At 35.8% G+C, this 17,216-nt stretch overlaps 1 protein-coding gene across 1 annotated transcript in view; it reads left to right on the top strand.

Annotated features, from left to right (window-relative positions):
* Positions 1–15,477, top strand: part of LOC127864893 (uncharacterized) — a 95,525-nt gene extending 80,048 nt beyond the window's left edge. Inside the window, exons 5-12 of the mRNA XM_052404787.1 lie at positions 210–268; positions 661–863; positions 4,657–4,809; positions 9,681–9,830; positions 10,250–10,372; positions 11,401–11,486; positions 14,624–15,138; positions 15,467–15,477. Of these exons, the coding sequence (XP_052260747.1) occupies positions 210–268; positions 661–863; positions 4,657–4,809; positions 9,681–9,830; positions 10,250–10,372; positions 11,401–11,486; positions 14,624–15,138; positions 15,467–15,477 (1,300 nt within the window). The remainder of the gene's footprint in view (positions 1–209; positions 269–660; positions 864–4,656; positions 4,810–9,680; positions 9,831–10,249; positions 10,373–11,400; positions 11,487–14,623; positions 15,139–15,466) is intronic.
* The last annotated feature ends 1,739 nt before the right edge of the window (positions 15,478–17,216 follow it).

Raw genomic sequence — 17,216 nt, 5'->3', positions numbered from 1 at the left:
CAGGTATTAACTGTACAGACTGCATTGCATGTAATTATTTATTTATGTTGATACGGACAAATGGAATCTCAGAGGGATGCTGGGACAGAACTTGCAAAACCGAGGCAATCCTTTCGATACATATGCCATGTATGTTGAAAATGTTGCAAAAGTTTAGATTCTTGGAAAAGTAACTATAATGATGCTTAACGTATGTTGTTTCTTTGTAGTAGACCTCAACCAGGTAATAAGGACCCCTCAAAGAATCTTGTGTTGAAGAAAATTGCAGGTAACAGAATCTTTTTATATCTTCAATGTGTCTTTTTACAGCCCAGCTAAGTTAATATTTGATGTTGATTCATGGCCAGTAGATAAAATGAATTTCTGGGAAAAAAATCACATTTTTGTTGAAATTTTTCTGTATGACATCGTGAGGTTAAATTTTGTTTGAAAATGCAAACTATACTATTCACCTAGGCATCTGCATTGTAGAAAGTTGCTCTGTGATTCTAAATTATGACGTGGCTTCAAAAAGACTGTTTATTTAGCCCATACTTTCCACAGCATTTAGTAAAAATAAAGTTAAACAAATTTAAAAAAAACAACAGAACACACAGAATTGTGTGTTGTCTCTGAAAATAATGTATTTCACATTTCTAAATCTTCTTTTAACTTCCTTAGCTTTTGAGCAGCGAGTTTCTAAGACTTCTAAAGCAGTAGAAATGCCTGCCAAGAAACCTTCCCAGGGTCAGGAGACCATCAGGCCAAGCAGGGACACCTTCACAGCTGGTGCACAAGGGCACGTATCCAGCGACAATGTGTCGGGTAGGAGGGTAGGCTGGAATGATGACAAGAAAAATCCAATGAGAGAAGGCACATTCACGGTACGGACTTTATATGGACGAAATGTTTGCTGTAATGATTGTTACTGTTACACGCCCTCTACAAAGGTAGTTATCAAAGGGGTTATACTTGAATCAGCATGTTCATCTGTCTGTCAGTTTGTCAGCAGACACAGAGTTCTCCGAAGATATTCATCTAAAATTTTAAACACACAGCATTCATTCAATGGTTCTTATGTTTAGAGATTGTGCATGGTCAGATTTCATGCATTTTTAAGGTCACAAGGGCATGAGGCACTGTTCTAATTAAATTATAACAACAAAGGGATAAGTGAATTTAAATCTAGATTGAATGCAACATGCACAAAGTAAAAGTAAATTTCTATGTACAATAAACCTGCATTTGCATGTATCTTTATCTTATGACTTACTTATGTAATTTATCTTTACCTGTTAAGCTTTCAATTGCATTTAAGAGTACAATATTTTTATAAAAGTCATCTGCAAATAACAATCAGATGAAACATTATTTAATAAACTAGTTTAAATGTTAAAGGTGTCAATGATTCAAAAGATATATAGCACATAAATCATCATCATCATTCCCTAATCCTTTGGGAGGAAATGAGCCACGACCACACAGAGCTCCTCAGCTAGGAAGATCTGTTGTGGGCTTCTGGGAGTAGCTGATCCATGGTAGGGACGTCCACCCTTTCACATTGTCCATCCAGCTATTTTTCTGACCTCCTTGTGTGTGACCTCCCTATGCCAAAATGGAGGAACTACAGATATCTTATAAAGAAAACTTGCAAAGTGGACTTGAAATCAGTTGATCTTGTGACTAAAACGTTGACCAGTGTCACTTAATGGATAACTGTTACTTCATATTCAAAACATGAAGCCTTTTTATGATCATGAGCATATGTTATGTGGCACTGAACAGTTGACACATTTTTTGAAAATTCTCTCGAGAATATTCAAGTTCCTGTGTAAAGGGTAGTTTTTTTCAGTAAGTTAATGTGTATTTTGTCACAGTGGTCTCAATTTGATGTCTTAAGCATCCAGACAAAAAAATTCTCCATAATCGTCACTCTTAAAATTACAATTTATAAAATAACACTTATTGATCAGGGTATTTTACTTTAAAAACCATTGTGTGAACAGATTAACAACCCCGCTTTTATGGGGATTTTAACCCTTACAGTGCTGGAACCGAATTTTGAAGGCCTTTGCAAACAGAATGTGGCGTCTCATCTGAATCCAAACTGTTTGCTATTCTGATAGTATTATTTTAAAAAAAATCGAAGAAAACGCTAATTTTAGAAATTCAGCAGACGACATTTTAGCAGATGACAAATTACCCAGCATGCAAAGGGTTAATAATACTTTGATTGCTGTGCAGATACTATTTTAACCCAACACTATTCAACGTTCAATATTTTCACACGCTAATCAATGTGATCCTTAATTTCATATTCTCAAGTGTCACTTTCAGTCTCAAATTTCTCCACAAGTGTTGTCTATTACAAAGTGAAACTCAAATGAAAACATGTTTTTCATATCTATTCAAATAGTTTTATTGCTATACAAACTGCTACAACCTCATTCACACCTACAGTTACCCGCTGTTTGGTATGTCAACAACAGCCCTTTCAACCAGCAAGATAATAGGGTGAAGTATTCTGGAAAAAAACATGGTGTTTATTATGAATAAATACCCTTGCAAAATGAATTTTTCACTCATAAGCAGTGTTGTATAATATTGAAATTAGGGGTTACCACACTGCGCATAATACACGTTAAAGTACAGTAGTGAAACGAAAGTAACCATGACAATATGTACATGTACGATGGCAATTATTTGTAAAGATAAATGATATGGTAAGTTATTGTTTAGTCGTGCGTTCTTTTTGAGTTGTGGGTATAGAGATTGTGTGAAATCCCTTGATAGATAGAACGTTCGCATATGATGAAGTTCGTTACAGAAAGAAGTTTCGACACAGTCACCATCGTTTTGCTGATCAAAAATGTGACAAAATCAGGTGAATTTTGTGATACATCATAACTCCATACGTTCTTATCAAATATTGCCTCGTTAATTTATTGTCTATATAGTGTTTTTAAGTAACAAAAAATAGTTTATTTATGAGTATTTCCATGCTACATCGTCTGTTGAAATCTGTTTTTTTGCAAGAAATTAACCTCTCACCTTCAATGTCAGTTTAAAGGCTATTTATAGCACGCAAATCGTGAAATTGGGACAGCCATTCAGAATCCACATCTTAAGAAGAACCATTATTTTCAATATGGCGGTTGGACACAATCAATATAATCGATTATTTTGATGTTTAAAGAAAAACAAAATTTGACAACAAATATAACGACCAAAGTTTGATATTTTGTTTCTTATGATTCATGGTCATATATTTATAAAATAGTATATAAAAAAATTGTGGTGTAACATTTTATGAAAATTACCCACAAATCAACTAGAATATTGCATACTAATAATATTTATATAAAGTTCATTTCAAAATTTTGTGAACAAAATATATCCATAACTGCAGTAAATTTAATACACATATGCTATAAAAGGTTACACATATATTGGGCAAGCTTTGTAGAATGAAGTTAAGCACATATGATTGTTATTGCAGACGGATGCTGAGAAAGACCAGTCAGAATTATTTAAAGACGAGCTTCGAAATCAGGTATAAAACTTTTCATTTTCTGACTTGTTGAAAAAATTCAATTTAAGTTGGACTTTTATTTATCTTAATCTGTTTATTTAAAGCTCATGTAAGCACATACATGTAAACTGCTGATAAGGAGATTAAAGGACTCTGTTGCTCGTCAGTCTGCACCCATTAACTTTTTCCATCTCAACGCCTCTCCATAACTGCTCTGCAGATCTATACCAAACTTCACAGGAATCATCCTTGGTTGAATCTCTTTGCAATTTGTTCAAATTATTTTGGAAATCGAGGTCAAAGGTGCAAGAGAATATTTTGAAAAAGAATACTTTGACAATCTTATAAGGGTCAGGGATTTAATATTTGATGTCTGACTTTGTATGGTGGTCCTAAATTAAGTGTGTTCAAATACTGTTTTTGTGATCAAAACTGGCTATCCCCAGGGGTTACATTTCAAAGGGGTAAATAACTTTTAAAATCCTTTTCTCTAAAAGTCAAAGGGCAAGAGCATGTGTATTTGGCATATAACATTGTATAGTTGTTCTAGCTACCAAGGATGTTCAACTCATTCTCCTGGACTCATAACTGGCCGCATCGAATGGTCACAAGATTTATGTAGACTTATATCGTATATTACAAAAAAATCTCTGAAACGGCAATGGTCAGGTGTTCAATATTTGGTGTGTAACCCTTATAGGTTGGTCATCAAATCATTCCATTGAGTTCAAAATTGGGCTTGCCTTAGGGTTTTCTTGTTTTATTTATTTGTATTACAACATTATTATGTCTGCACATTACAGTTTTAAAGCAAACATCATAAAGTCTGCACATAACAGTTTTTAGGCCAACATCATTAAGTCTGCACATAACAGTTTTTAGGCCAACATCATTAAGTCTGCACATAACAGTTTTTATGCCAATCATTAAGTCTGCACATAACAGTTTTTAGGTCAACATCATAAAGTCTGCACATAGCAGTTTTTACGCTAACATCATAAAGTCTGCACATAACAGTTTTTATGCTAATATCATGAAGTCTGCACATAACAGTTTTTATGCTAATATCATAAAGTCTGCACATAACAGTTTTTATGCTAATATCATAAAGCCTGCAGACAACAGTTTTCATGTACATGACTTAGGTGAGCAACCTAGAGCATCGTCTGCAGCAGTTGGAGGTTGAACGGGTTAGGAATGAGAAAGAGCAAGAGAACCGTCGTCTGGAGGAGCAGCGAGTGCGAATGCAGCTTGAGTATGAGGAGGAGAAGAAGAAGATTAAGGCTAGAGAGGAGGAGGTAGGAAGAAGGAGGAAGGTGGTACAGGATAGGTATAGGCAGTAAGTGTGTATGCAGTGTGAATATGGGCAGGCGCAGAAGAAGTGACACTCTATCAAATATGTTCAAATTATTCCAACTTGATGAATAAGGAGTTCAGTGGAGCTTGAAAAATATTTTTAAAAGAAAACTTTGAAAGTCTAGGAAACCACAAGGGTCAGGGGCTCAATATTTGGGGTGTAATTTTTCTTGTGGTCCTATATTAAGTTTGTTTAAATCATGTTTCTTGGGTCAAAACTGACCCCGCCCCAGGGGTCACTAGATTGTCTTAGATTTTTCAAGAAAATAACTTTAAATGTTCTTCTCTGAAACACCGAGGGTGATAGGTTTGGTATTTGACATGTAACATCGTGTAGTTGTTCTCTACCAAGTTTGTTCAAATCATGCCCCTGGGGGTCAAAACTTTTCAAGGGTCACAAGCTTTATATGGACTTTTATTAAGTTACTTTATAATATTAGACGAGAATGTGTTCAATTTGATTGCCCCATACAAGTTGACCCTTTCCAATAAAACTCAAAACTCGCCTTATATGAGAAAAAGGCGGCCAATATGGAAAAACACGGCCAATACTGAAAAAGGTCGGCCAATACGAGATTCAGCCAATCAGAAACCAGGAAAAACTCTGCCTTATATGAGAATCAAAAATTTCGACAATTGTGGACACCATTTTGAAGTTGTATGCTTAGTTTAATCTTTAAAAATATAATATTGCAGTTTACTTAAAGCACTCGGCCCCTTATATATTTAGCTCCCTTTTTCGACAAAAACAATTGTGCAGTGTAACCACAACAGTAAGGTTCAATATTTGAACATATGTACATAAATAACAACTTTGTATATTTTCAAGCTACAATGAGCGCCGAAAGCAAAACTAATTCAAAATCATGGAGGATTTACAGATTAGAAATGCAATTCCTAATGGCAATAAGTAAGTTTTCAATCCTTAATGTCTTTCTGAGTTGTATTAAAAACAATGGTAGTGAATCCAGTGTGGCTGGAATGTTATTCAGGTAAATTTTGCATAATTTTGGGACCTGACAAATTGTGTTCTTCCATTATGTAATGTGTCGAAAGCATCTTTTGTCACATACTAAGTTTAAATGGTATTGTTCCTATGCTTTATCAGTAATAGCGCCTTCATATTACAATATTAATGAAATAATAATTATTCTTCTGCAATTAAATGCATGGAACATATGTTTCCTCTTGCAACAATATTCAATATTCGTTTTAAATTAACAAGATATCTCTTAAAATGTATTTGGGTGTACATTACATTTTCAAAGCATTTTGCATGGGAATATAAACAGGAAAAAAGTTGTATAGAACAGAATTTTTGCTACTTTTCAAAACTTCATACTTGATTCAGTGTTTTTTTTCAACGTTTTGGGAATGGGTCCGGGTCCCTTTGGATTGAGATAATTTTGCGGCGTTTTGACTAAAATTGGGAAAATTAGTGTTGTTGTTGTTTTGCTAAAAAATGCTTCAAAAATGAGGGTTCAAGTGTGCACAGTATTATATTAATTAAGGTTGAACTTATATGGATGGGAGATGAACAAAATATTAAGATTTAAAAAAAAAAAAGGAGACATTCCATTGGGATTTTTTAGCTCCCATTTGGGAAAAATATATACTTTTTGACGATGCTGCGAAGCAGCTCGTCTAAGTAATCATACCATGAAAAAATTCTTCACAATGGCGACCTATGTAAAAGACCAAGCCAGTCCGATTTTTCTAATCGGCATACCTCGCTGATTATCATTGATAAAGGTAAAGGAAGCTCAGCTATAAATAGGACAGCATATTCTGGGAAAAAGATTTAATAATAGTTTGAAAACGTTAATTTTAAATCCGTTATATTCAATCCATTATATGTTTATAGATCAATGAAACAACTATGCATTTTCTGTATTGTATTTGACACTTGTCGTGATTCTGTAAATACATTGCGAATGAAAACGTGTATAATTAACGTTTAACGCGATCATTTGTAAACGTTATAGCGAGTATTGTATATAAACAGCATAATAGCTGTACAATATCTATGAAACTCGCTCTTCTGCGTGCTCTCTCATTTTGCATATTTTATAAACTTTTCAAACAGGAATTACAGAGCCACATCAGTGCACACACTATGTTTGATAATTCATTTGTTTGTTGGATAGTGTTTGCTGTTTTAAACACATATTAGGTCATATCGCGGAGATTTAGTTAACCTGAACCATGTGTTCATGGGCGAACTCACGTATTCAAGTCGTATTCGACTATGTGCTCATACCTCCTTTCGGGAATCATCATGAAATTATTGCCGTACTTAACAAACAAACACGCCTAAGCTTATTGAATTAGAGAAAAAACAATAATCAAAAGAGAAAAATTATATGTTCATGCACATGGGCAGGTGAAATCACGTCTGTACACATAACATCATAAACTTAGGAAAGGAAACAACGAAATATAAAGTTTGGTTTGATATACATGTGAAATTAAAGAGCATGGTGTAATTAAAGAGCATGTCAGGTTTTGAATATATCTACTACGTAACGTAATGTTATAACCCACAAACGTTTTACTGTAACAGAACGTTTTTTTAATATAAATGGTACAGAAAATACACGTTGAATATCTTTTTAAAGATATTTCTTGTTATATTTGATCGAGAATGTAACCCGCCTCCCAGTTTTGCTGAATGGATCAAGTTCCCCATGTGTACTACTTCCCCGTACCCCCAAATTTTATTTCGTACCCAACATTTTTCGTACCCAACATTTTTCGTACCCAACATTTTTCGTACCCATTCTTTTTTCGTACCCAAATTTTGTTTCGTACCCAAATTGTTTTTCATACCCAATTTTTTTTTTCGAACCCAAATTTTTTTTGTACCCATTTTTTTCGCATAATTTGTGTACCCAAAATTATCGTACCCATTTTTTTGTACCCAAAATTTTCGTACCCACATACACAATTGTGGTGATGTAGATAAACTTTAATTGATGCTTTTATATCCATCCTCTTCAAAAGCATCGTCACACCAGTACTGTCAGTACTTTGATTTCTATTGGGAATGGGTCCGATTACTGGACCGATTTTTAATTAAAAAAAAACACTGTCATTTAATAGCAAAAACCTGTAATTTGAAAGTGAAATTTAAGCTTTTCTTGCTGAAATTAGAATAATATTATTAAGTTAATTAATAAAATTGTCATTAATTAGTTGAATTCATATTGGCTTTGTTATTGAGCTTCAGACAGCCGTATGGTGCTTCGGCATGCGGCCTCAGGCCAATACGGCTGTCTTGAGCTCAATAACAAAGCCAATATGAATTCATCTTATTAACTAGAAATGGCGCGGCAAAGGCCGACGCGTATCGCCACGCCGCATGTTTGACCCAGGGGCGCCTCAGGGTTGGTAATGGGGCCATACATAGTTGAGATTGACTGTATTGTCATAAGAGAAGTTCAGTATCATTTAGAAGTGAATCGGTGTAAAAATGAAGAAATTATAGTAAAAGGCAATTTTGGGTGGGTGTGGTCTATGTGGACGGGGCGCCCCAGGGTTGGTAATGGGGCCATGCATAGTTTAGATTGACAGTATTGTCATAAGAGAGGTTCAGTATCAATTTGAAGTGAATCGATGTAGAAATGAAGAAATTATAGTAAAAGGCAATTTTGGGTGGGTGTGGTCTATGTGGGCGGGGCGCCCCAGGGTTGGTAATGGGGCCATGCATAGTTGAGATTGACCGTATTGTCATAAGAGAGGTTCAGTATCAATTTGAAGTGAATCGGTGTAGAAATGAAGAAATAATAGTAAAAGGCAATTTTGGGTTGGCGTGGTCTATGTGGGCGGGGCGCCCCGGGGTTGGTAATGGGGCCATGCATAGTTGAGATTGACCGTATTGTCATTAGAGAGGTTCAGTATCAATTTGAAGTGAATCGCTGTAGAAATGAAGAAGTTAATGTAAAATAACCTAAAGATATGAGTGAAAATCTCTGACCCAGCCCCACCCCACCACCCATAACTTTTGACCCAGGGGTCAGATCAAAATTACATATAGTGCAGGGTCGCACATATGCCAGGTTTTTTTCCACTTTTTGGGAACATAGCCCATGGCTTTGGAATTGGGAATTTTATCGGCATTTTCATGAAATTGGGAAAATAAATTCATTAGCCTTTTTTTCCACATGAAAAGTCCACTGATTAGGGAAATACTAAATTTGATATAACTTTTTATAATCATTCAAATTTAAAGAACAAAATCATATAATACTTTGTTAGATGTAATTGAATTAAAATTGAGATAAAATACACATTAGAATTCTTGCTAAAAAAAAAAAAAAAAAAAATATTTTTTTTTTTTTTTGAATTGGGAATTTTTTGCCACATTTTGGGAAAAAAGTATACTTTTTGGGATTGGGAACATAGCCAAATTTCGGCTATAAAATCAGGCCAAAAAAAACCCCTGTATGCTCATAGCTACCATGACATGATGTGTGTAAGTTTCAAGGTTGTAGTGAAAATAGTGTAGGAGGAGATAGTGGCCAGGACAGACAGACAGACAGACAGACAGACGGCGGCGGAGATAACCACAATATCCCTACGCTTTTCAAAATAATAATAATAACATTATAGTATAAATTATATAAATTATTGTTTTTCATTTGAAACCACAAGGGTCAAGTGTTCAATATTTGGTGTGTACGATCATAGGTTGGTTCTCAAATCATTCCTTTGGGTTCAAAGTTGACCCTGCCCTAGGGTTTACTTGTTCTTCCATATTTGTATACTATACTTTTATTACGCAAACTTAACAGTTTGTACTTCCATGTCTTAGTTGAACAACGGAGAACGTCATCTGCAGCAGTTGGAGAAAGAACGGTTGAGGAAAGAGGAGCGAGAGAAACGTCGTCTAGAAGAGCAGCGAGTGAGTATGCAGCTCGAGTATGAAGAGGCACAGAAGAAGATTAAGGCTAGAGAGGCAGAGGTAGGCAGAGGGGAGGAAGAGGGGGGGGGGGGGGGGTTAAGGGTAGGTAGGGGCAGTGAGTATGTATGCAGTGTGAGTATTAAGAGGAGCAGAAGACGATTAAGGCATATAGATCAGTTTTTACAAAATGCTAAAAATATCTAGGTTCAGCATTTATTGTTGTTTTTTATGTTGTAAATTGTAGTCAGTGTAGCTGTGAGATTAATTGAGCTTAACTTCCACACACAAACATTATGAAAAAGGTTCAGGTTGTTGATGAACATATTTCTGGCAAAATATTATTAGAAGTATCAATATTTTGTCATTTATATGGACTTGATGACTTAAAAAATAATAGAAAAAGTCTGCAATTGATTGTCATATTGTTATGATCAGCACACTGTTCTGGATGGTATATGCTGGCTCGTTGTATGAACCAGGTACTAAAGCGTCAAGCAGACGAAATGAAGAAGGAAGCAGAACAGAAGCGGCGAGAAGCAGATGACGAGAAATTGAGAAAGCAGCAGGAACAGATAGAGCGGAAAAGAAGGGAGCTGAAACAGGTACACATGCCACAAATTGAATAACCTTAACTAAAGGGTTAGCATGCTTGCTGTTTGCCCTTTTTAGCCCGAGAAAATGGCAAAGGATGTAGTAAAATCTCCCCCAGTACCAGCTATGCAAGGAAAGGTAGATAACTTGTAACTGTGTTCCGTACAGTGTACCTGGCCTTGCCACAGATACAAGTTGTGTATTACTCATCTTTAAATGTGTTGGGTGTTGTAAACTAGTCCTCTTGTTGCTGGAAACCCATGGAGGCTCTATGCATCTACTATGGGTGATTTCATTCTCTACTTTGTGATTATAAAACATTTTGCAATATTGAAGATAGCAACTTGATATTTGGCATGCATGTGTATCTCATAAAGCTGCAAATTTTGAGTGGTGAAAGGTCAAGGTCATCCTTCAAGGTCAAAGGTCAAATATATGGCTTCACAGCGGCGCAGAAGGGGGCATTGTGTTTCTGACAAACACATCTCTTGTTTTTATTGGGGATAACAGTGGTTATAGAAAGGTTATTGTTATTTTTTTTTACAATAATATAATTTATACAAATAAAGGTGGTTTCAACATTGATTTGAAGGGTTTTTAGTGACCTAAATAGAAACAGAAAAAGGCAGAGGCAGAGGTATTAAAATGTATGTTAAATGAAATATTTATTTTAAGGATTTTGATTGAAATCTTACACTTAGATAGTATCATATTAACATAGCAACTACAGAAATATTAAATCAAAGTGAAAGCATTATTATGACAGGAAAAATGACACCTTGTACTGACCTCTCAATAATACTTAGACATGTTCATTATAGGCCAAATGATGTATAGGTTCATTATAGGCCAAATGATGTATAGGTTCATTATAGGCCAAATGATGTATAGGTTCATTATAGGCCAAATGATGTATAGGTTCATAATAGGCCAAATGATGTATAGGTTCATTATAGGCCAAATAATGTATAGGTTCATTATAGGCCAAATGATGTATAGGTTCATTATAGGCCAAATGATGTATAGAGGTTTATTTCAGGGCCTCAAACCATATACTGCATCCAGTGTGGGGGCAAGCTGGAATCCAGCAGGCAACCTGCATTCCAGGGAGTCCACTGAGAAACAGTATGTGCATTCTACAAATTTGTTTAAACAATTCATAACCCTAGGGGCACACCTTGGGTGATGCCACTTGATTTATGTAGCTAAATAACTTTTAAAAATATGTTATGAATGATAAAGACCTGATGAGTAATCCTTTGTATGTAACATAGTAAGATATGTATAGTGGACCCCTACAACTTTTGTTAAATTCCTGTCCCTGGGGTCAAACCTGCTCCCGGGTCAAATGGGTAATACGAGCATATACTTTATAAGAAAAATAACGTCTTTTTTTATGAAACCACAAGGACCGGAATAACCAAAATTGGTTCTTTAAACTTTAAGCTTTTGTTTCAAATCATGCCACTAGGGTTTCAAATGGTGTAAAATATTTGTATTAATTTAAATTACAAAATAACTAAAATCTTTTCTGAAACCACATGTAAACATGACTCACGTTAATGAGCAAGAAACCTGTTGTTCTGATAAAATAATAGATTTACTGGATAGAATATGGACTGGTAAGGCTTTCAATTATCTGCTGACATTTACTTAATTGATATCATGTCTATAAAAACGTGTTATAAATTAAGAATAACTTGGTACATCAATAAAGTCCATCTGCAAAGGTTTGTACATGTACAATGTCATTGCTTGTGAAATACAAAGCATTTGACTGTTTCGTTGAGCATATACGGTTTAGCATATATAGTATAATACTACATGAAATTTTTGTGCTTAATTTTTACAATTCTATGTATGTTTAGGTGGGTACACATTTTTAGCTCACCTGATTGCTCAGGTGAGCTTTTGTGACCGGTCTTTGTCCGTCGTATGTCCGTCCGTCTGTCAGTCCATCTGTTAATATTTGCTTGTAAACACTCTAGAGGCCACATTTCTTGTCCCATCTTCATGAAACTTGGTCAGAAGCTTTGTCCCAATAAAATCTTGGCCGAGTTCGAAACTGGGATGTGCAGGGTCAAAAACTAGGTCACTAGGTCAAACAAAAGAAAAACTTTGTAAACACTGTAGAAGTCACATTTCATGCCCAATCTTCATGTAACTTTGTCAAAATGTTTGTCTGAATGATATCTTGGTTTAGTTACAAATGTGGTTCCGATCCGTTGAAAAACATGGCCGCCAGTGGGTGGGGCAGTTTTCCTTATTTGGCAATAGAGAAACCTTGTAAACACTCTAGAAGTCACAATTTTTGCCCAATCATCATGAAAGTTGGTAAAAACATTGGTTCAATTGATGTCTCGGACGAGTTCAAAAATGGTCGACATCTGTGAAAAAACATGGCCGCCAGTGGGCGGGGCATTTTTCTCTATATGTATATAGTGGCAGTTTTCCCTATTTGGCTATAGAGAAACCTTGTAAACACTCTAGAAGTCACAATTTTTGCCCAATCATCATACAAGTTGGTCAAAACATTTGCGTTAATGATATCTCTAATTAGTTTGGAAATGGTCGGGATCAGTGAAAAAACATGGCCTTCAGTGGGCGGGGCATTTTTCTCTATATGTTTATAGTGAAAACATGTGAACACAGTAGAAGTCACATTTTTGGCTCAATTTTCATGAAATTTGCTCAGAACATTTGTTTCCTTGATACGAGAGTTGAGTTAAAAAATGGTTCCGGTCAGTTGAATAACATGGCTGATGGGTAGGGGGAAGTTTTCTCATTATGCCCCCCCCCCCCCTTTCGAAGAACAGGGGTATATTGTTTTGCTCATGTGGGTCCGTCCGTCCACCAGATGGTTTCCCGATAACTCAGGAGCGCTTATGCCAAGGATCATGAAACTTCATAGGTACATTGATCATGACTCGCAGATGACCTCTATTGATTTTCAGGTCACTAGGTCAAAGGTCAAGGTCACGATGACCCGAAATAGTAAAATGGTTTCCGATGATAACTCAAGAACACTTATGCCTAATATCATGAAACTTCATAGATACATTGATCATGACTCGCAGATGACCACTATTGATTTTCAGGTCACTAGGTCAAAGGTCAAGGTCACGGTGACCCGAAACAGTAAAATGGTTTCCAGATGATAACTCAAGAACGCTTATGCCTAGGATCATGAAACTTTATAGGTACATTGATCGTGACTCACAGATGACCCCTATTGACTTTCAGGTCACTAGGTTAAAGGTCAAGGTCACGGTGACTCGGACACAGTAAAATGGTTTCCGGATGATAACTCAAGACTGCTTACTCCTAGGATCATGAAACTTCATAGGTACATTGATCATAACTTGTAGATGACCCCTATTGATTTTCAGGTCACTTGGTCAATGGTAAAGGTCATGATGACCCAAAATAGTAAAATGGTTTCCGGATGATAACTCAAGAATGTTTAGGCCTAAGATCATGAAACTTCATAGGTACATTGATCATGACTATTAGATGACCCCTATTGATTTTCAGTTCACTAGATCAAAGGTTAAGGTCACGATGACCCGAAATAGTAAAATGGTTTCCAGATGATAACTCAAGAACGCTTATGTCTAGGATCATGAAACTTCTTTGGTACAATGTTAATGACTCGCAGATGACACCTAATGATTATCAGGTCACTAGGTCAAAGGTCAAGGTCATGGTGACCTGAAATGGAAAAATGGTTTCTGGATGATAATTCAAGAACGCTTATGCCTAGGTTCATGAAACTTCATAGGTATATTGATCATGACTCGCAGATGACCCCTATTGATTATCAGGTCACTAGGTCAAAGGTCAAGGTCACAGTGCCAAAAAACATATTCACACAATGGCTGTCAAGGTCACGGTGACTCAACTTAGAAAAATGGTTTCCGGATGATAACTCAAGAATGCTTACGCCTAGGATCATGAAACTTCATAGGTACATTGATCATGACTCACAGATGAAATAATGATGAAACTTGACCAGGATGTTTGTCTGGACAATATCTAGGTCAGGTTTGACATTTGGTAAAGATGGAATGAACCGACTCCTCTCGGGTGAGCGAACTAGGGCCATCTTGGCCCTCTTGTTGTTAAAACACTTAACATATATGTGGCAGTTCATTCAAAAAAACTCTTTATCTCTTTTTATCTGGATACTATGATCAAAACTTTACATACATTTTACAAATGTTTTTTCTTGTGTGATTTATATGTTAATATGATCCTTTCAGAGACTACCATAATGAGAAACCTGAGTGGTTAAAACTGCAGTCCACAAGGTCTGTGCAGGGGAATCCAGACAAGGTATTCACTGTCCAGTGGAAGTCTACCCACAATGTGAGAATAGGAAGTGATACACGCATTTGCTTATTCAGCGCCATCTGTGTCCTCCCAGATGGAAAGGTCCTGGTTGCAGACTGCAATAATAAGAAAGTCAAGCTGCTGGACCAGCAGTACCAGGTGTTTAGTCACTGTGGTGTGACTAACAAAGTAATGGACATGTGTCTCATCACACCCAGTGAGGTTGCAATGGCTGTGTATGATGATACCGGTAGTAACAAACATGAGGTCCAGTTTATCACAGTCACACAGAGCAAGCTAGTTTCTGGCAGGAAGTTTCGGTTGCAACATGCATGTACAGGTATTGCGCACTACCAGGGTGACCTGTTTATCTGCCCTGGTGAAGCACTGTTCAAGTACACACTGAGTGGCAAACAGGTCTGCAGACTTTATGAGGGTATATCAGGTAAGAATTATGGTGGATTCATCCTGATATCATTTGGAATATGTATTAAAAATTATTTTGAAATTTCATATTTGTAAATTTTTTATGTGTCAATATATTGTTACAACAGCAAGACAATTATTCGTTATTATTGATTTATAATCATGAGTAATGCAGTATTTTGACTGTCACTACATGCCATGTCTATAAATAGAAACTGTGTTCCTGGGAGTGACTTTTTCTGAACTGGTCTTCATTTTTTTGTGGTTGTCAATTACTGCACATGTATAATATGTTTTATCAATTAAAAATACATAATATAAAATAGATACTGTTTAAGTTGTTCTAGTTGGATTATAAGAAGTATTCAAACGTATGTATGTTGATAATTAAATATTATTTTTTAACAACTTGCTTTTGTAAGTGGTTTAGTGAAAAACAGTATAAAGGAAAAGTTTCAAAATTGGTTGTTTGAAACATTAGTGTTCTTTTTACAAACACTTGACAAACACAACTACAGTCGTAACACTGCACATCTATTCAGTATGTCTGCCTGTGTCAATTTCACTTATGTGAGTACACTGTTATCATATTTGTACATGTGTAGGAAATCTATTATTAGTGCATATAGTATCATTCATAATATACACATGGTGATTGAACTGTGTACTTGTTTTCATCTGTGTAGTTTTTTCCATGTTTGTAATTGTACATAACATTTCATTTCTAACTCATTAGTCCCATTTAAACATGTCAAACCTTTACACAAAAAAAACTTATACAGAACCTTCATGCTTCACAAAACTATTTATTAGCCGGATTTTTTTTCGAAAAAATCTCGGCTTATAGATTGATGTTGTCGGGCGGGCGGGCGGGCGGGGTGGCGGCGTGCTCGAAAATGTTAAAGTTCTTATTTCATGGTATAACTTTGGTATGCTTGGACCTAGAGTCTTCAAACTTGACATGAAGGTTGGCCAGGATTAACAGATGACCACTGGTCATTTCAAGGTCATTCATTTGAAGGTCAAGGTCACTGTGACCTTCAATATAAAAAATGTTAAAGTTGTTATAACTTTGGTATGCTTGGACCTAGAGTCTTGAAACTTGACATGAAGGTTGGCCATAACTAGTTAGTAACCACTGGTCATTTCAAGGTCATTCATTTGAAGGTCAAGGTCACTGTGACCTTGAATGTAAAAATGTTAAAGTTCTTATTTCATGGTATAACTTTGGTATGCTTGGACCTAGAGTCTTCAAACTTGACATGAAGGTTGGCCAGGATTAACAGATGACCACTGGTCATTTCAAGGTCATTCATTTGAAGGTGAAGGTCACTGTGACCTTCAATATAAAAATGTTAAAGTTGTTATAACTTTGGTATGCTTGGACCTAGAGTCTTGAAACTTGACATGAAGGTTTGCCAGAACTAGTTAGTAACCACTGGTCATTTCAAGGTCATTCATTTGAAGGTCAAGGTCACTGTGACCTTGAATGTAAAAATGTTAAAGTTGTTATAACTTTGGTATGCTTGGACCTAGAGTCTTGAAACTGGACATGAAGGTTGGCCAGAACTAGTAAGTAACCACTGGACATTTCAAGGTCATTCATTTGAAGGTCAAGGTCACTGTGACCTTGAATGTAAAAATGTTAAAGTTCTTATTTCATGTTATAACTTTGGTATGCTTGTACCTAGAGTCTTCAAACTTGAAATAAAGATTGGCCAGTACTAGAAGATGACCACTGGTCATTTCAATGTCATTCATTTGAAGGTCAAGGTCACTGTGACCTTAAATGTTAAAATGTTAAAATTGTTATAACTTTGGTATGCTTGGACATAGAGTCTTCAAACTTGACATGAAGGTTTGCAAGCACACTTAGATGACCACTGGTCATTTCAAGGTCATTCATTCTAAGGTCAAGGTCACTGTGACCTTAAATGTAAAAATGTTAAAGTTCTTATAACTTTGGTAGGTAAAAATGTTAAAGTTCTTATTCCATGTTATAACTTTGGTATGCTTGTACCTAGAGTCTTCAATTATCGGGCGTAATATACGTAATAAGTTTATTTTCTTACATTTGATAATGAAATTGATGGAAAC

This window comes from Dreissena polymorpha, chromosome 1, assembly GCF_020536995.1.
Source record: "Dreissena polymorpha isolate Duluth1 chromosome 1, UMN_Dpol_1.0, whole genome shotgun sequence".
NCBI lineage: Eukaryota > Metazoa > Mollusca > Bivalvia > Myida > Dreissenidae > Dreissena > Dreissena polymorpha.
The sequence above is the reverse complement of the archived record's forward strand: the minus strand, read 5'-3'. Positions and strand labels throughout refer to the sequence as shown.